This window comes from Lynx rufus, unplaced genomic scaffold, assembly GCF_022079265.1.
Source record: "Lynx rufus isolate CCGP_SWC_20201006 ecotype Redwood Valley unplaced genomic scaffold, mLynRuf1.p SCAF_11, whole genome shotgun sequence".
In the NCBI taxonomy this organism is placed as follows: Eukaryota; Metazoa; Chordata; class Mammalia; order Carnivora; family Felidae; genus Lynx; species Lynx rufus.
Genome location: NW_025814825.1, coordinates 26,389,127 through 26,410,597, shown reverse-complemented (window position 1 = coordinate 26,410,597; position 21,471 = coordinate 26,389,127). Strand labels below are relative to the sequence as shown.

Sequence of the window (21,471 nt, the reverse complement as noted above, 5' to 3'; positions counted from 1 at the left end):
TATGTCCACAGGTGGTACTCTCTGAATCTCATTCTCTAGCTCTAAAAAACAGTAATAATAATTCCTTCCCAATTCACACCAAGAGGTTATATACAGAAGAAATGAATAGACAGTAAAGGGCTTAATTAAATATAAAATAAGGTACAAATGGAAATTTTATTTATTTACAAAGATTGTACTGTACTTAAAGATCACGGATACCTAGACTATGCAAAGTTCTATGATGGTTAATACACACAATTTCCCAAACACTATCTGAATTTAGGAAATAAAAAATCCTAATTATAATAATTTGCATTTGGAACTTATATTACCTCAGATATTTATTTAACAAAACACTAACTAGAGGCCAGCTATGTGCAGGCAAGTTACTGAATGCTGGAAACTGATGGAGTCCTTGAGAAACTTGGAGGGCAGTGAAGGGGAGGGGCGGTAAGCACGCAGATAAACACAGTGTGAACAGGGATACAATACAAAGGTAAACAAAGGAAGGAGCCTGTAACACAAACTCAGCCTGGGTGTCAAAGGCAAGAAAAACTAAGCTGTATCTTAAAGTTATAAACTTTCCCAAAATAGAGGCCCAGATGCAAAGAAAAATAGGTAGCAACAGCTTCTCTGCACCACCTCCCTAGGTGACAGCGCCCATTCCCACAGTTTAAGCAAATCTGTTTATGGTTCCTAGATTTACCCCTCTAGCTTTGACCTGCTTGTAAGTAATCTCAAAATTAGCTTGTCCAAAATGGAACTCTTGACTTTTCTCTTCAAACCTGTCTCCCCAAGTCTTTTGGCTCACTCTCCAAAATAGATCTCAAGTTTTTCCCATTTTTCTCCAGCTCACCTGCTATTACCTGGGCCCATCATGGCATGCTACTTCTGAGATAGGAATCTCCACACTGACCTCCCTATTTCTGTTCTTGGCCCCTCCGATCTATTTCCCATACAGGAGCCAGAGTTATCTTATAAACATAAATCTGATCCTGTTCACTCCCCTGCTTAAAACCAATTAATGGCTCTATATGCACTCGGAATAAACTCCAACCTCCTTCACCATGCCTACTGCCAGCAGGATTTGGAACCTCTGTACCTCTCCAACATCAACTTATAGCACCTGTCCTCCACCATGCTCAGGCACGCGGGTCTTCCGTCAACTCCTAGAATTTGCCAATCTCTTTCAAGTCTTGCATTTACAATGGCATAAAATTATGGGGGCTGGGCTGAAGCTCTAGGATGTATCTCAAAACAAACACACGCAAAAAATATTTAAAGTTTGCACGCTCTAGTGTAACAGCTCAGAAAAAAAAAACACAAATATATACGAATATGGAGACCAATAGCTAAAAGATACAAGTAACTACCTATAGGCACATTTACACCATGTTCCTTTGTCATTAATGGTAATTTTTGGCATCAATGATTTTACTACATTTTTTAAAATGTTTATTCATTCTGTGAGAGAAAGAGACAGAGCATGAGTAGGGGAGGGGCAGAGAGAGAGGCAGACACAGAATCTGAAGCAGGCTTCAGGCTTTGAGCTGTTAGCACAGAGCCCGACGCAGGGCTTGAACCCATGCAAGGCAAGATTATGACCTGAGTCAAATTCAGACAGTTAACCAAATGAGCCACCCAGGCGCCCCTGACTTTACTGCATTTTTATTCCCGGCTAAATAATTTTTCTCACTTTCCTAGTAATCTATGGGTTTCCTTTGTACAAAGCACAGAAACTCCTCCCCTGTCCTTAAAGCAGAATGTCTAGAATAGGAATAATTAGAAAGCAAAAGGCAGGAGGGCTGCAGAGACCAATGGGACATCAATGCATTGCATGTATGAAGTAATCAGTAACAGTTCTCCTTAATCTATGTGCTACGGCACATGAGTACTGAAGGCTGCTTTCAAGTCGCCCTTCTGAATGGGAGTTTATACAGCACTCATCCTATTTCTTCTTCATCACTAAATACTGGGTGTGTCGGGCACCGACAATTTCTCCCTTAGCCACACACTGCTGGACCGTGAAGAGGCATATATGAATCTGATGGACAAGGCTATATACTACATACATACTATATGAGTGGCTGAGAGCAACATGTGCATAAACCTCTGGGTTATATGTATATACCCCTCTGAGCATGAATTGAGTATTTCTACCAACACCAGCACTTTTAGTATATGCATGTAAGAAGGGTATGTATGATGTTAGGTAGACAAATGTGGTACCCTGCAACAGATGCCATTAGTTGTTTTCTCCCCTCTACCTTGCTGGCAACACACACACACACACACACACACACACACACACACCCCACACCCCTTTTTAAGTATTTGCTCCTCCTCCTGTGATTCAGAGAAGCACAGACCTACCCTCAGTAGAGACAATTATTTTGTCTAATCCAACAATTTCAGTTCCCTTCCCCTTGCCACTGTTTATACAAAAGCATAAATTAATTCTGGACAATAAGGTTAGAAGGAAGTCTGCTGGGGAGGGGAAGGGAAGGGAAGGGGAGAGGTGTCTGAGGAAAGATTTCTTTACCAATTAAAAATGAGCCACGAGGGGCGCCTGGGTGGCGCAGTCGGTTGAGCGTCCGACTTCAGCCAGGTCACGATCTCGCGGTCCATGAGTTCGAGCCCCGCGTCGGGCTCTGGGCTGATGGCTCAGAGCCTGGAGCCTGTTTCCAATTCTGTGTCTCCCTCTCTCTCTGCCCCTCCCCCGTTCATGCTCTGTCTCTCTCTGTCCCAAAAATAAATAAACGTTGAAAAAAAAAAAATTAAAAAAAAAAAAAAAAAAAAAGAGCCACGAGGAGGGTGCCTGGGTGGCTCAGTTGGTTAAGTGTCCAACTCTTGATTTCGGCTCAGGTCATGATCTCACGGTTCATGTGATCAAGCCCCGCATTGTACTGTGCGCTGACAGTGTGGAGCCTGCTTGGGATTCTCTCTTTCTCTCTTTTTGCTCCTTTCCTGCTCACGCTCGCTTGCTCTCTCTCAAAATAAATAAATAAACTTCAACAACAACAACAAAAGAGCCATGAGAGACATCCACTCTTCTTCTACTTAATGTTGTCAACCCAAATTTGCCACATCTGCATGTGACATCTGGCTCCACAGTAGCCACCTGTGGCCATGAAGTAAGTTAACCCAGGACTAAATTAATAGGTGGAGTACAACACTGTTGAAATAGAGAAAGAATGTGATGAGCCACAGAATTAACTTACCAAAGTTGCCCTACCTTCAGACTTCTCGTTTTGTGATACAACATTTTCCTTACTGTTTAAGCTATTTTGAATTGTTTTGTTTGTAACCTAAGACTGAAAACATCTTAAATGACAGAAGAGATAAAATCTGTCCCAGACTCTTTTAGTTGTCCAAAGGATATCTATTTTCCCTGTCTTCTCAGCTGACCAAACTCTGGTCTTGGGAAGCAATGGACTGAGATGAATCTGAGCTGACTATGACAGTCAGTCCTGTCTCTCAGTTTTCTAGTAGCCTTAGCAACTGTCTCAGTTTATCCAACAAAACAAGATAAAATCTGCCAGCAGAAGGTTAGTTTCTGGGGACAGTTTGCTTTCCTGAAGTAATGTCCAGTTGAGGTCAGCGCTGAACCTTTCCCCATTTTTCCTTCCTCCAGTGTAGGTACAGAAGCCATTTTGTAACCATTAAGGAGAGGCCAAGAAAATTATAGATGTCAAACTTGACACCACTGAACTACTGAATGAACACCAGGAAATACCTACCATCTACATCAAAAATTATTTGTTCAAGTCACTGTGGAGTAATCAGTTACTTAAAGCTAAAATCCACTTCTAAAATGTGTGACCAAGCCAAAAACAAGGACTAAATAGCTATTAGATGTTAATATCAAGTGACTCATTCTTCTGTTCCAACTTGAGTAACTTAATCGCAACGTAAAGCACTTTAATCTTAATCATAACATTTAATGTTCAAAAAATTCCTATTTACATCTAGGATATGTGTTATTGGTTCTATTTTATAACAAGAAAACCAACATATGGAGAAATTTACTTTCCTAAAACACAAATGATGCCCAAGTCAAAAGTAATTTCCACTAATAACCACTCTGCAATCCTTCTTAGAAATAGCATTAGAAATAATCCTCTAAGAAATAACATTTTCTTCTATGTTGGTTTAGTTCTTTTAAGACTGAAGTTTTTTTATGTTTATTTTTGAGAGAGAGAGAAAAAATGTGAGTCGGGGGAGGAGCAGAGATGCTGTCATGCTGTCGATGCGGGGCTTGGACTTATGAACCACAAGATCACTACCTGAGCTGAAGTCTGACTCTTAACCAACTGCACCACCAGGCGCCCCAAGACTAAATATTTTTATCTTACCATTTTTTTATACTGAAATTTATTGAACATTTTTTTTAATGTTTATTTATTCATTTTGAGACAGAGAAAGAAGGATAGTGAGAGGGAGACAGAGAATCCCAAGCAGGCTCCGCACTGTCAGCACAGAGCCCAACACAGGGCTTGATTTCACAAACTGTGAGATGAAGACCTGAGCTGAAATCAAGAGTCCCATGCTTAAATGACCGAGCCACCCAGGCATCCCTTTATCTTATCATTGGAACCAACTATCAAACTAATCTTTTTGAAAGGAAATGTAACAAATTTTGCTCTTCATCACAGAAATAAAATTCTTATTGAGATTTTTTTATTTATGCCTGATAACTAAATATCAATTTATTTCATCTAATGAAAGTTTATTATAGAGCAACTTGAATCAGGGTAGGGAAAGAATTTTGTATCATATTGCCTGTGTGATCTATATAGATTTTTAGAAAATTTAACATCAAATACTGATTACCTGGGGGTAAGGTAGGAAATGTTATTATTAATTTAAGTCATCTTCAAAACTATGACACTTTGGTTAATGCTGATCAACAAGACATACAACAAGAGCTGTTAAAATAAAGGTGTTTTATTAAATAATTTGGTATTTCACACACAAAAAAGTGGCTTTTGGAAGTGGGCTGTGTTCTGAGCAAGAAAATAATAAAGATATTAATTACACCTATGACAAAATATGGAGAAGCTCTAGATTTTATTTTTATGTTCACTCTTTAAAACGAAAATGTTAAAAAAAAAATTGTGCTCTTAATAGTATCTCTTGTTGGTAGATATTAACCTTTGTCGCTGTGAATGAAGAAACATTATGAAAAAATGATCTGTCAAGACATAAACTTAAATGAAGATGCCTAATAACTTTACTCTAAAATCCTTTTGCAAAGTAGTACTATCTCTTCAGTATGGAATAATGTCCTAATTAAACCATACAGGAAAAAGCCCACGTGCAAATATAGCCCATATGACCCGCAGAGTCATGACAATAATTTCCTGTTTGGGAGTTACAAGCAGTGAACACAAAATTACAATGTTGTTAGTAAGTAAAACTTTGATTATTCTATGAAAAAATTTTAGTATTAGCACACGCAAGTGCAACTTACCATTCTGAAGATTTTTAATGACAAAATGATTTTTTTAATTATTTACATTTATCCCTTACTGTATTTTAAAGAGGACAGGAATTTGAAAAATTAAGTCTTCAGTTTCTACTACCTGTGTCTTAGTCTTACTAGGTCAGATACTTTATTTTATACTTTATCTCATTTAATCCTCACAAGACTTAATATTGCACATCATAATACCTATGTTACGGATAAGAGAATAGGTTCTGAGAAGCTAAGATTTTACAAATACTTGAAAATGTTTCTATCACAGTCAAGTTCAAAATTACCTGGCATGTATTTGTTCTGTGCCTCACTCTCTGCCTCTTTATTTAAAAGCTATGCTGGCATATTAGCCTAACTGTTCAAAAAGGGACATCAGTTGAAAGATCAATTGCAAGAATGAGTGTTTCAAATATAGAAATAAATTACTAAAAAATATAAGATTACTTAAAAAAACACTGATTTACCTTGAACATAAGAAGTGATGAACAGATAGGCTCCCAATAATCTGATGTAAATATACAGCTGAGTCATTGTTCAGTTTTAATGTTTCCTGTATACTGTGACCTCTAATAACTGGTCTTGTTAGGTCGCTAATTTTAATTACTCTTATTCAAAGAGATTTTCTTGTAAAAGGTCTCAATCACTTGACAATGACTCCAACTTCCACTGCTTTCTCTTGACTCCTGAAAGATAAAAATTAAAAAAAAGGTAATGAATATAACTGAATTCTGGAAAGTTTCAAAACTAAGAGAGAAAAACAAATGCTCAAACATACCTTTAAATGATGAAATACATTTTTAAAGATTAAAGCTATCTTTATTTACAACAACAACAGTAAAAAGGCACTGTAGTTCAGAAACTTAAATAATTCAGTAATAGGTTGCCACCATTCCTGATCTTAGATTAACCACAGATAAAATAAATACACTAAACAATCCCAATAGTCTTTTCTGGCTGCTCTAAAGTAATTGTTTTACTACTAACAAGAACATTTCTAAATATACTAAGAATAAAGCAGGAAAATTTAACTTTAAAATACGAAGCTATTGGGGCACCTGGGTGGCTTAGTCGGTTAAGCATCTGCCTTTGGCTTAAGTCATGATCTCACAGTTCAGTTTGTGAGTTTGAGCCCCACACATCGGGCTCTCTGCTGTGCATGCAGAGCCCGCTTCAGATCCTGTCCCCCCCCTCTCTGCCCCTACCCGGCTTGTGGGCTTGTGCACAAGTGCTTGTGCACACATGCTCCTTCCCTCTCCCTCTCCCTTTCCCTCTCCCTCCTCCTCCCTCTCTCTCTCTCTCTCTCAAATAAAAATAAATAAAAACTTTAAAACATGAAGATATTCATCATAATCTTTCAAATCCTAGTAGATGTGACAAAAACACCTCAAATCTTTATAATAACTCATTCTATAGAAAAAAAGCCTACCAAGATAATCATACATATTAAAATATGCAGTGTGTGTCATCATTAAAACAAATATATCTTAAAATTATTTTCCTAAAATATTGCAAATCTGACTTCACTAGTATAAAACTAAGTTTTTAGGATGGATGATGTGAAACATAACCTCCCCAGTTAAGGTTTGGTTATTATAAAATAGTTAAATAGGTAACAAAAAAAGCCACACTAGTTTGTTTATAGACGAATATAATTCTGTTTTTCCTCCCATCCTATTGGTTCCAGCAATTTGATTTTACTGATTTCAGCCTAAACCATTCCTGAATGAAAAATATTTTATTTATGATGCAATTACTCCTGGCATGATTTCTACCATAAATAACCTGAACTTTCTATTTTATCAACCTAAGAATTTTCCACTTTAATTGGCTCTCCAAAGACACTGACAGGATTGAGGAAGTAAGGTTTACAGAGTGTCAATTATATTGTGTATTTTACATATGGCTTACTTCCAAAATCTCTGCCATTTCTCACTTCTCTACTATGAAATTAAACTGCTTCCCATCTTCAGAAGTGCTGAGAGTGTAGGGTGTAAAGTGTAAAATAATTACAGAACAACATCTACACTGTGACTTAATTGCATTTCTTGGGAAAACTCCCTTCTTGAAATTATACAATTGTGATTCTAGGGATGCTTGTTTCAGGTTTCAAAGTCAAAAGACGTTTGCAGTGTAACTCCAACCGTGATCTCTCTCCATACTTCCATTTGCCTATTAAATGTCTCTGCTAGGATTACACACCACGCGTCTAAATCAAATGTATTAACTTTGCTTCCAACCCTCTAGGCCTGCCTCCTCCTCCTCCACTTGTTATCACAGAGGGTGGCGCCATCTCTTCAGTCACCCAGGCCAAAAGTCCTGACATCACTTCTGCCTCTCGCACTAGCTCTCCTGCCTCCATATTTTCACTCACTTATTCACTCACTCCCTCGCCTACCCACCCACCAACAGCACTTTCTGAGTGCATATGACAAGTGCAAGGTACTAGAATACAAATACGAATATGACCATCTCTGCTTCAAGGAGCTCACAGTCTTGGACAGGACACTGACTGCTATGACTGGTTCCATATTTCAGTGCTACTGTTTTTCCTCATCAATTTATTTAAAGATAGTATGTGGTCTAGCCTCACTACAGGGACAACCAAGGCACCTTGCAAAGCAGCCGGTGAGGCTCTAAGCACCTGCCACTTTCAGTCCCTTTCATAGGCAGGGAATTATGTGTGATTTCAAATATAGAAAATAAATATGAGACCTGTGACTGTTATCTGTGGGCACAAGTTCGAATCCTGATCTGCCGAAAATAAGTAACCTAACCTCTCTGGGTGAGTTTCTTTATCTGTAAAACTAAAATTACATTATTAACTCATAATTATTTTAAGAACTAAATGAGGTAATAGCTAACACACAGTCACCTCTAATTACGTACCAGTACCATTATAAATGCTTTGAATATATTAGTATTAATTTATCAAATCATCACAACCACCTTATCAGGTAGGTGCAAGTATTATTTTAATTTCACAGCTGAGGAAACTGAGGCAAGCAGAGTTTAAGAAATTTATCAAAGATCATACAATTGGTAAGTGGCAGGGCTCCAATTCTAATCAAGGAGATCTGATTCCAGAGTCCATGTGTTACCTACTACCCTAGACTGCCCTGCTGGATATTTTATGTGCATTATACAACGTAAATTATACATCATGAAGCCTGGTATGGAAGAGGTGCTCAATAAGTTTCCTCCCCTCATACAGGTTTATACATGGCACAGGAAGTAACAGGTATGATCTATGCCACTCCCAACTTCAAGAAATTCTGATAGCCTAAAACCCTGCAATAACTTGTATGGAGAACAGCCAACAGCCAAGGGAAGGCTAAAGGTAAAATGGCTTCAATTGCCTCAGCTGTAATCCAACAATCGGAAGCCTTAATCTTTAAAAGTAAAATAATGGGTTTTAGCTGACTACCAGCTCAATATGCATCAGCACTTATGACAACTGCTAAGACATAAAGGCAATATTATCAAGCAGGGCTAGAAGCACACTGCTGTAATCAAAGAGGGTCACCACCTTACTTTATTCCACCTGATCAGGCCCCTTCAACACTTTAGAGAAGAATGACAGGAATGCAAAGGATAGGGAAATAACTACACTTCAGATACAACTCAAAGAAGGCAGGGGGGTGGGGGGGGTGGTCTTTGCTCACAGAATATCAAAGGAACAAAGTGTGAATGCACCTCTGTCAAGGACAGACAAGCTGGAAAGGAGACTACACCAAGTAAGTGATTCATCGGGTTCCTTCTAACTCTGAAGTCTCACAGGAATGGTGTTCTTGTCACTGACTATTAACTTATTTCCTAAATATTTATTAAGTACCTATTACATACATGATTCTGTATTAGACACTGAGAATATACTGATGAGGGCAAAATGGACCCAGCCTTCATGGAGTTCATAGTCATTAAACAAGACAATAAAGACAGGCACTGAACAAGACAGTACAAAGCATATGTAATCATAACTTGTGGTAAGTGTGAGGAAAGAAAAGTGCCAGGTCCTAGAGAGGAATGGGGTAGGGACTTATTCTCATCTGGAGAGACTAAGGGAAGCCATGCTCAAAAGTGACATTCAAGGTGAGATCTAGAGAATAAAAGAGTTAGCCAGATAAAGAAATGGGGGTGAATTCTAGGCATAAGGAACAGCCTATGCAAAGATCTTGAGGCAGAAAGGAGCAATGGAACAATGATATTTCTGAAAATAAGGGATAGTTGGTAGCACGGGGGTCTGAAGAAACAAGAGAGACAAGGACCAGATCAGGCAAGGGCAGATGAAGGATTTGGGCTTTAAATCCAAGTGGGATGGGAAGGCAATTACCTGGTTTCTATGTAATGGACTGGAGGGGACAAAAGCAGAAGCTAACAGAACAGTAAGGACAGTGTAGTAGTCAGGAGAAAGACAATGGTGGTTAAGATTTGGGTGGTGGTGGTACAGTGGGTGGATACTTCACCAACAGACTTGGTAGGGCTTAGTAATGAATTAGATGTGGGGGTAAGGGAGAGTGAGGGGTCAAAGAAGATCGCTACATTTCCGGCATGAGCAATTACTGAGATGAGGACAAGTGGATTTTGAAAGGAATGAGGGGAAGAGATCCAGGGTTCAATTTTAGACATTGGAGATTACCCAAAGGGAAATGGCTAATGGGCACCTGGTCCTGAAGCTTAAAGGACACACTTGGTATTGAAGATATACATCTATTACGTCAATAGCACAGAGGTATTTGAAGCTATGGCTCTGAATGAGATGGCCTTCTAAGAATGAAAAGAGAAGAGGGTCCCAGAACACCAATGTTTGTTTAAAAACTGGATTAATAAATGCATTAAAACCACAGGGGCGCCTGGTTGGCTCAGTCGGTTCAGTGTCCGACTTTGGCTCTGGTCATGATCTCAAGATTCATGGGTTTGAGCCCTGCGTCCGGCTCTGTACTGACAGCTCAGAGTCTAGGGCCTGCTTTGGATTCTGTGTCTCCCTCTCTCTCTGCCCCGCCCCTGCTCATACTCTGTCTCTCTGTCTCAAAAATAAATATACATTAAAATAAATAAATAAATAAATAAATAAAAGCATTGAAACCATATACATTTATTTGTCATTCAGTGATAAAATAAGTTCATGGTCCAGGATCTATCCTGTGCAATATTAACATAGTGTAGATTAGCACAGCTGGAATATAAACTACTATTCACAAGTGGTATGTTTTCACAGGTCAAAAAAAAAAAAAATCTACCAAAAAACCATTGTGGTGATCTAAAATAAGTCTACAAATGCTCTGACAGTACCTTCAATAGGTGGAGCCTAATTCCATGCCTAGAATTCCCACTGGTCTTAATGAGTCACTGTTAACATATAAAATGAGATGGAAACAACAGGGTATGACTTCTGAGGCTGGATCATAAAAGGCATTTCAGATTCCTCCTTGTTCTTTCTTGAAATACCCACTTTGAGGGAAGCTAGCTGCCATGTCATAAGGACACTCAACTCAAGCAACCTTACAGAGAAGGCCCCGCAGCAAGGAGCCAAGGCCTCCTGCTGACAGCATGTGAGTGAGCTACCTTGCACATGGACCTGGCAGCTTCACAGGTACAATTCATGAGACCCTACACTAGACCCAGCCGGCTAAGCCCCTGGTGGATTCCAGACCCTCAGAAAATGTAGGAGATGATAAATGGTTGTTTGAAGCTGCTAGGTTTTGGCGTAATTTGTTGAGCAGCAACAGAAAACACTCACTGCTATATAACACAATCATTATGAGAAATTTGCTGAAATAATAAAAAGCCTAATCACTGTAAGTTATTGTGCAGCCAAACAAAAAACAGAAAAGTCTGGAAAGCATAGTCAAATCAGAGCATAACAACGAAAGTATAAGATAGTTACAATGCCCAAAGAACTGGTTAATGTAAGTAACATCCATCTTTCTTTCAAAGGAGTAATCAAAAGTATGTTCTTTGTTTTAAAATTATCTCAACAAGTAAGGTTCATTTTCGTGGGGAGAAAACAGTCCCTGGTTCTACTCTATATACTGTTAAACACGTGCTCTTTTCCTTAGCCACAAAATGGGAATGATATTACTAACCCAAACAAGTTAGCAACGTGTCTCAGTATTAACCATTTGATAAATAACAAATGTCTGTTTTATTGTTGTAATTACTATTATTCATAATATAAATACTGATGACCTTCCCTTTATTTGTCCCACCATATTGTTTCTGTAATCACGATATAACAAAACAGTAACCATAGTTTGCAACCATTCTTGAAACAGGGTATTTTATAATTCGAACATCTGAAAATAATATATTTTTTAAATTCCTAGAACGATTTGCTGGAATTTTTATATTAAAATTTAAAATATCTAATCTTGCCAAGCTAAGGATATAAGGAAATGCAGATATTTGAAATGTGACATGATCAAAATTTCTAAATGATGCTGGTGTTTAACAGTTATTTTAAAATATTTAGTCCAAATAGGCATCTAGATACATTTACTCTCCTTTGCTATACACACAGACTGGTGCCGTTTCTTCTTCAGGAAAATAAAACTAAGGCAAATTATTCACTAAAATATAAATAATTTCTTTTTAAATAAAAAGTTATAAAGCTTTGCAAACAGGAAGAACCAACAGTTCAATCAGAATTAAAAACAAAACAAAACAAAACAAAACAGGAAAAGGCTGAAGTCAGCTGAAAAAACAGACTAAAGTCATTCTTTCCTCTTCCCGTTAAGCCCCCCACCCTTAATTTTTACTTTCTAGTAGTGAGGTTTGGGAATTTTCAACAAGCTGGCCACCTGCCAATTCCATAAAGTAGTGAGGAGAAAACTCCCCCTTCCAGGGGTCCCTCCCCCTAAGGCAGCTCCAGGCGCCTGGTCTGACAAGCTTTCTGAGAAGGACTAGACTCACTGCAGACTTTCTGGCTCCACAGCCATTGTTTGCATGGCTGCTGTGCTCCTTATCCAGAGCTTGGATTAGCATAAGAATATTGTCTTTTCTCTTAACGAGCCACCCATCCATTCCTTGCCCATTTCTAACCTCTACCCCCATCAATTCCTAAGCTAATATATACACATGCAACCGTAGTATCACCATTCACGGTTATTTTTATATCAGTGTAAAAAACAATCTCACCCAAATCTAAACATAAACCCTTAAGAAAATAACATGCTTAAATAAATAGTTATGTAAGTGTATCTGTGGTAATACACAGGAATCTCACCAAAAGCCTGCCTTGGAGGCTATGCTGTGAGAATTTGTGATGAGTGAGACATTCATAATAAGGTCTTTTGGAAAGTCTTACTAAATTCCAAGCTACAGTCGGGATAGAGAAGTTCCACTTTACAAAGACATTTCTAACTGCCATGTCTTCCAACACCTTGAGGTCACTAATTTCATCATCGCCACTGAAATTACTTCCTAACTAGACTTAACTTTTCCCCAAAGCTCAATTATTTATTCAAAGCAAATTTAACACTTTTAACCTTTGTATTCCTGCTTAATCATCTCCTCTTTATTCAAAACCTTTCACTTTCCTTCTGTGCCAAGAGACCATTCTCCCCAACACAAGTATGAATTTTTCCAGGAACAGAAAGGCAATTCAAACTAGGATGGTATTATACATTGGTGATGCATTTATATGCCTTACACCCTCACCAGGGGCCTCTATAGTAGATGCACAATAAATGCTTCTTGGTTTATGAAGTATTTTCCAAAACAGGAGATACTCTGTTTTCAACCATTCAACTTTATACTACAAATCCCCTAACTTAATGACTCTAGTTTTTCAGTTGGTTTCATTTTATTAAATGAAAAAGCTCACAAATAATTAGAACTAGATCATGCTATACACCAATCTTTGGCACATCCGCACTCAGAAGAGATTCTTACTGCCAGCTGTTAATTGAAATGGTCTGGGTGTTGTTCTGTCTCTCCTCTGGAATAAACACAAATGACCAAAAAAAACAAACAAAAAAAAAAAGTGAAGTGAATTAGTGGTTACAGAGATGCCCGGGAGGGACAGCGTTTGGTCACCCCGCAGGTGCATTAGAGGTAATGGTGAGCAATACTGTCTGCGTTTTCCGCACAGTATTTTTACACGGACAATATCAGTATAATGTGGCAGTGAAGAGTTCAGGGTCTCGCATGAGACAGATCTAGGTCTTCTGTGCAGATTAAATGAGAGAAACTCAAATACTATTTAATGGTAACTTTATGTTACCATATCATCATCTTTATAATTTGCAAATTAGTTTTACGTGCATTATACCATCTGTATGACCCTAACAGTGAGTAAAATTATTTCTACTTTGACAGAGAAAAGACAGGCTCAGAGAGCTAAAGCAACTTGCTGAATTTCAAATAGCTGGCAACTTGAAGGAACAACTAAAACCTGGGTCTTCGAACCCCAAAGGCTGTGTTTCATCCAGTTAGTACATGAGTAAGTACGAACAGGAAGTTATTTTTTATTGAGCCACGTGAGATTTTATTTCATCTTCACAACTCTACAAGGAAAAGGTGAAGCTCAGCAAAGTTAAGAAACTTGCCCAAGTGCACACAACCAGTAAGAGGCAAGTCTGCTGCTGACAAAGCCCAAATTCCACTTGTTACTGCAAAGTCAGGAGCTGGTAGGTAATGAGAAAAAAAGAGAAACCAGTATGCCTCTTATTACACACCACTGCTTTTCAGAAAGAAAAAAAAATCTCAGTACTCAGCTCTGTGATACTGAGCTGGGTCTTTCACCAGCTGGCTCCCTGACAGGCTCAGCCGACAAGGGAACCAGGGGAACAGAGAAAGCTGGAAGAGGGACTTCCTTCTTCCCAACTTCGCTGTTCCCACCATCTACTTGATTCACACCCTCCACACAGGCGGCAGAAGTAGGTTCCAGGTTTCAGCTTCCTTCCACACTCCCAGAACCAGCCCCAGGGCCCCCATTCAGACTCACTGGTGCCTGCACTCCAAGATCTGAGTGCCAGCTCCTCAAGACCTATGCTCTGAGCTCCTGAGGTGCCAGCAGCAGCCGGGCTCTTAGCTGCCTCCACAGGGACACACTTTCTCCTCTAGGTTCTGAAAACTCAGTCTCCTAGGGGTGGTATCTGCTTCCCACAATGACCATTGCTGCTTAATCCCAGTGTTCCTTTAGCTTTTTTCAATTCTCTAATACCTGGGTAGTCAATTCCCTATACCAAATTCTTCCTGTGAAAACAGCCAGTATGGTTTCAGGGCTCCTGGCTGGGCCCTGATCGATACAAATACTTCCAGAAGACATATCTCAGAGAGTAACTGACTATACACACACTACACACATATTTTCTATGTATTCACTTCATCAAAGAGGAACCAACAACATAGCTAATATTTCCTAAGTGCTATAAAGTGTGTTTTAATATATATTCAAAGAGATCGAAGACATTTTGACCCTAGGAATGAATTCTTCTAGACTCATTACACTTCAATTTTTCTCCCACAAATAATTATAACCCATCAAAGTTAGATATTTGTTCAGGACTGGCTAGGCTTTCTATTCTAACCTATGTGACCCCAAATCAAAATGCTTGAAGAACACCACAATTTTGGTATCAAAGCAGATTTTTCTTTTCCTTAAGCAACACTACATGTAATCAAAGACTTTCCTGAGTTAACTCAATCAATCCCTCTGGCCAAAAAATTAATTCAAATGCTAAATCAATCTTTTTTTTTTTTTTAATTTTTTTTTTCAACGTTTATTTATTTTTGGGACAGAGAGAGACAGAGCATGAACGGGGGAGGGGCAGAGAGAGAGGGAGACACAGAATTGGAAACAGGCTCCAGGCTCTGAGCCATCAGCCCAGAGCCTGACGCGGGGCTCGAACTCACGGACCGCGAGATCGTGACCTGGCTGAAGTCGGACGCTTAACCGACTGCGCCACCCAGGCGCCCCTAAATCAATCTTTTTTAAAAAAATATTTATTTTGAGAGAGAGAGAGAAAGAGAGAGTGAGCGCAAAAGCTGGGGGAGCAGCAGAGAGATAAGGAGGAAGAGAATCCCAAGCAGGCTCTGTACTGTCAGTGCAGAGCCTATTGTGGGGCTCGAACCCATGAACCGTGAGTTCTTGACCTTAGCTGAAATCAAGACTCAGATGCTTAACCGACTGAACCACCAGGTGCCCCTAAATCAATCTTTAAGTGGAATATAACCAACTTCCAGAACAAGGAAAGAAAAAATCAAGCAGAACTTCAAAAATAACAACCAAAAGCCCCCGTCTATATTTCACTCAGGAAACCAAATCATGCCCTCAGTATGAAACAACACCTTTTCAAAAACAGTCACGAGTTTCTGCAAATGTGTCCCTTCCTAAGAAGATCTGGAAATATGCGAGTGACTTTTTGGTTGGTGACAAGGGACCAAAATAGAAAATGCAATTCAATGTGCAGGGACGATCCCTTAAATTGGTTCAACCCAATGTCCATAGTCCTCCCCTTGTTGAGAAATATGGATTCTTGACTAAATGACCTATCATTTTTCATTATTATCTGAAGGCTCCTCTGCGGTTCTAGATGTTCAAGAAGCAACAGCATTAGACCTCTAAGAAGAAAAATTATCTTGATCAAACTAACCTGTGAATGCAATTTTACTTTACTGTTTTTTCTTCTCACTTGACCACTTAAAAAAAAATCGTCTTGCTGTATTAACCACAGTCCTTACACAATGTAAAAACAATTGAAAAATCAACCGACATTTCTTCTCCACTTTATTCTCTACTTACAAATTTTTTTTAAAAAAATTCAGAGCACACAGGTTCCCCTGAAGCTCAGGAGTACAGGCGTCCCAGGCTCGGCCACTTGGCATATTCTATCCCCCCACGCTACAAGGAGAGCTCATCTAATACTAGGACTCAGGACTGTGGCTGTGCCTGCAGAGACACAGTCACTCTTTCAGACTGAACATGCATAAGAAAACAGCAGCCCAAGAGGCTTTTGGCAGCTATGCTGGGACTCGGAGGGGAACCAGAAGGCAGAGCCAGGACACGAAAAGAAGCCAGGTCCTTAGAGTGGTCAGTGAGCAGCAACCTTGCCTGAAGCCTGAATTACTCAGGCACTTGTCAGTTTACAGTCAATAAATTCCCTTTATTTTTTTTAGGTCAGAGAGAGTCAGTTTTTCCGTTACAACCAAAAACATTCTAGTTGATAGGAAGGCTTAAGGGAAAGGCACACTTGAATATTCTGGGTTAGCATAAAATCAGTAATTCTGAATAAACTCAACAACAACAGAGACTGGTGTGAGAAAGAGTTACTTTAAAGATAGCTCAAGCAGTATACAAATTTACTTAAAAACGTGACCAGCAGCTACATAAAGAGAAACTCTTACTCCCCAAATCTGCTAGCCCCTCAGTCTTTCCCATGTCGGCTAACAGCCTCTCTACTTTCCAAGTTTCCCAGGCCTAAAATCTTGGGACTCATTCTTCACCACTCCTTCCTTCTTTCTCATATTCCATATCCTATCTGTCAGCAAATCCTGCTCGTTCTACCTTCAAAATATACCCAAAACATATGCGCTTCTCACTACCTCTCTCTAGTCCAGGCCACCAACACTGTTTACCTGGATTACTGAGACAGCCTCCTAACTGGTCTCCCTGCTTGAACCCTTGCCCACCTACAGTATATTGTCAACACAGCAGAGTGGTGACAGGAAGCATGTTAGGTCACATCACTCCCGTTCATGCACAGTATGGGCTGACGTCTCCAATGGCCCACAGGACCCCAGCTCCTCCACTCCAACTGCACTGCGCGCCCCCCGTCCCAGGACACGCCAGGCCTGGCCCTGCTGCAGGACACCTTGATGTCCGTGGGTCCCGCCACCCAGAGCGTTCCCCCCCCCCCAGACATCTGTATGAGTTGATACCTTACCTCTTCCAAGGATTTACTCAAATATCTCGTTCTTATTGACAGTGTTGGTGTTCACCCCTGGCACTCATCCTCCTTCCCAGATTTATATCTGTTTTTTCTCTTCAGCACTTGTCACCCTATAATTTGATATACATTTTACGAATTATCTCGCTTACTGCTTGCTACCTGCTCCAGAATGTACGCCCCACATGGGCAAGGGTGTTAGTCTATTTTTTCACTCTGTATTGCCAGCACCAAGAAGAGTGTCTGGCCAGCACCAAGAAGAGCTGGTACTCAGTATTTGCTGAGGGAATGACTCAAATATAGCAGAAAGAATGAAAACATTATGCCAATTTCTTTTATATACAAATGAAACCTTCTCAAAAGGGCTGTACTCTGGATAAACTATTCCATTTCCTTATCTCAACACAACTGAAATGATACAAAAACCACACCACTTCCTTCTGCTCACTTTGAGCCCTGACGTGTGTCAAGATCCTGTGGGGAAAATTTTCCACTGTTTTCACTGCATATACTCAAGTCTGAGATATAAATTAAAAGGTCTTAAGAAAGTCTTGTATAAGTAAACGTAACTTCTCAGGATCTAAAATATTGCTTAAGGCAAACAATGGCTTGGGTTATACTTCTGACAGTACCACATAGTTATAACAAGTTAAACAACTGTGGAAATAATCACAGAGAAGGAGAAAACACAGCCCTTTCTTTCGTACAATGTGGTCTGACAAAGGGAACTGCAAACGGTCCAAGCTCGAGTGCAATACTTCAGTAAGCAGACACAGTAAGTTTCAAAGGCAATACTTACAAGTAAACTGCAGGTCACCAAAGGCCCTGAGTAAACCAGAAGGCGTTGCAATCAGATCATCCGTAATTCTTCCCTGTATTAAACCACAAACTACAGAAAACTAAACCTTGTAAACCAGTGGGTCTAAGAAAGAGCACCCTCGAGACTATAAATCCCGGTTTATTAACATGAAGCACCTGGAAATCCAGGAAGCGCTTCACCCTGCGGACGAACATTTAGGTTTTATTTTTGTTACTCTGTGTCAGAACATTGCTTCAGGTTAAAACATGCTGGTTCAGAGTAGTTTGCTGAAGAAGTTCTGTGGCGTGGGATGGACTTTTTTTTCCTCCCTTTTAGTATCTTTCAGCTGAGATACCTAGTTTAAATACTTATCAACTTATATTTTTATTTTAAAGAAAGTACTATAGGTAAGCACTGTCTTCAGGTCAGGCGGCCTCTGAGTTAATTCGAATTCTGCCTTAGGTGCCTAGCTGATCTTGACGAATTCACTTCCCTCTGTGGGCCTTGGTTTCCTTATCTGTAAAATAATGCCATGAAGTCTTCCACATCTCAATCCTGTGAGTCTATGAACTGTGCTCACTCAATACAGTACTTCAAAGATTTAACCTAAGAATTACCTAGATGTTACTGTATATACCTGCAACTAATAGAACACTGTATGTGAACTGCACTGGATTTACCACCACGGCTTTAAAAAAAGATTACCTAGGTGCTGAGTAAAGCAGGGCAAAAACCATGAATTCACATCCCCTCCCTCTGAGGTAACCACTATTCTGAATGTGGTATTTAACACCCATGTCTTCGTAGGCTTTTGCCGTATATAATACATACCCCAAACAATACACAGCATTGCTTTGCCTATTTTTGAATCTTCTATAGCTGTATAAAAAACTGTATCATTCTATATGTATATTTTTATATTTGCTTATTTTTCACTCAACATTGTGAGTGATTTCCACAATATTTTTGAATTTTTCATTCACTGTCATTGTTACATAGAGTGTTCATTCTATGAATACCTTACAGCTGTACTGATCCATTCTCCTGTTGATGATGTAAGTGGTATAAGCAGTGCTTATAATAAGCATAAGCATAGTAAGCAAAGCACTTGAATAGCTGCTTCTGCTGTTGCTGTTTGAGCAAATAAATCTGTAAGGCAGAATCCCAGAAGTAGGACCCTGGGTCCAATGGTAGTGCTGGTAGATATTTTGGTAACTTCCCTGGGACTGTGACATTTTGCACTTCCAAATACAAAACACTGATGTAAGGACAATGTTCAAATACTCCTAAAGGACACAGAATAAACGTTAACACATGGAAAGACATTATATTATGTATAGAAAGCCTCAATATCATGACTGTTCATTTTCCCTACGTTAATTATAAATTTACTGATACTCTTTATCACATTAAAGTTCCATTCTCTTCTTAGTTTGCTAAGAGTTTTCATCATAAATGGGGTCAAATTTTATTGTGTTTTTTCTCCATCTACTGATATGATCACAGTGTTTTCCTCTTTCCATGTGTTAATGGATAAATTAATTAGTAACGATCCATATTAAAAGCTTTCTTAAAGAGTAAATATTCTGTGCTAGTATAAAAAAAAATTTTGTTTTTACATTTATTTATTTTTGAGAAACAGAGTGAGACAAGGCATGAGCAGGGGAGGGGCAGAGAGAGAAGGAGACACAGAATCTGAAGCAGGCTCCAGGCTGTCAGCACAGAGCCTGATGCGGGGCTCGAACCCACGAACTGTGAGATCATGACCGGAGTCGAAGTCAGACGCTCAACTGACTGAGCCTCCCAGGTGCCCCAATGTGCTAGTTTTTAAAGATGTCCACAAAGTCTTTCATATTCCTTTTTTCAAGAGGTGGGACCTAATTACTTTGAGTGTGTGCTGGACTGACAAACAGATGAAAGTGACCAAGTATGTGCTGACAGTAGGTCTTAAGAGGCAATGCAGCTTTCTCCTTGCTCTCTTTCTTGGGTCATTCACTCTGGGGTGAAGAACTGAGAGGCCTTCTGCCAACAGCTGTAAGAGTGCACCATCTTGGAAGCAGATTCTCCCCCAGGAGAGCTTTCAAGTGAAGGTAGCCCCTGCTGGCATCCTAACTACAACCTCTTGAAACACTCTGAGCCCAAACCATCCAGTACACTACTTTTAAATTCATTTAAGTTTTTGTTGTTTCAAGTTCCTAAGTTTTGGGATAAATTGTTATGCAGCAATAACTTACACACCATCCTTGGATTCCTGGGATAAATTCAATTTTGTCATTATTGAATAGTAAATTGGTCTTTGTCCCTGGTTCCTAGAAGGGAACCTCTAAAGTAAATTTTTGGAATTTCCTGGGTAACAGGAGTGTCTTTGTTATGTATGAGCCTCACAGATCATACCTGAGTTTATGACTCAGGATGGGGGCTGGTCACCAAAAAGACCAACCATGTGATTATAGAGGATTGGGGCACTGAATCGGCCCCACCTCTGGGGAGGGGACAGGGCTGAAGATTGAGTTCAATCATGTGGCCAATTGTTCAATCACGCCTACACAATGAAACGCCAATAAAAACACTGTACACCCTAGCTGAGATAAGTTTCCTGTAAACACACCAATGTGCCAGGAAGATGACATACCCTGATTCCAGGGGGACAGGAGGCCTCACCTTTGGAATTCTCACAGGCCTCATCCTATGTGTCTCTTCACTTGGCTGGTCCCAATATGTATCCTTTATAATAAAATGATCATTGTACATGTACCACTTTCTTGAATCCTGTGAGACATTTTAGTGAATCATTAAATAAAGTCTGAGGGGATCAGGGAATCCTCTGGGATTTGCAGTTCGTGAGAAGTCCAAACTTGTTACTGGCATCTCAAGAGAGGGCAGTCTTTTTTTTGTTTGTTTTTTAAATGTTTATTTTTAAGAGAGAGTGAGCACGAGTGGGGGAGGGGCAGAAAGAGAAGGAGACAAAGAATCTGAAACAGGCTCCAGGCTCTTAGCTGTTAACACACCACCCGATGTAAGGCTTGAACTCAAACTACGAGATAACGACCTGAGCCAAAGTTAGATGCTTAACCGACTGAGCCACCCAGGCATCCCACAAGTGAGGGCAGTCTTGTTGGGGGACTGTGCCCTTATACCTGATGCTGACGTTGGGTAAGTATTATCAGAATGGTACTGCAGTATTGTAGATATAATTATGTTTATTATTTTTTTTAATTTTATTTTTGAGACAGAGAGAGACAGAGCATGAGCAGGGGAGGGGCAGAGAGAGAGGGAGACACAGAATCCGAAGCAGGCTCCAGGCTCTGAGCTGCACAGAGCCT

At 39.7% G+C, this 21,471-nt stretch overlaps 1 protein-coding gene across 1 annotated transcript in view; it reads right to left on the bottom strand.

Annotated features, from left to right (window-relative positions):
• The window catches only part of BMPR1A (bone morphogenetic protein receptor type 1A), a 59,185-nt gene that overhangs the window by 26,676 nt on the left and 11,038 nt on the right, over window positions 1-21,471 (bottom strand). Inside the window, exon 2 of the mRNA XM_047073066.1 lies at window positions 5,926-6,144. Within this exon, the coding sequence (XP_046929022.1) occupies window positions 5,926-5,992 (67 nt within the window). The 5' untranslated portion in view covers window positions 5,993-6,144. The remainder of the gene's footprint in view (window positions 1-5,925; window positions 6,145-21,471) is intronic.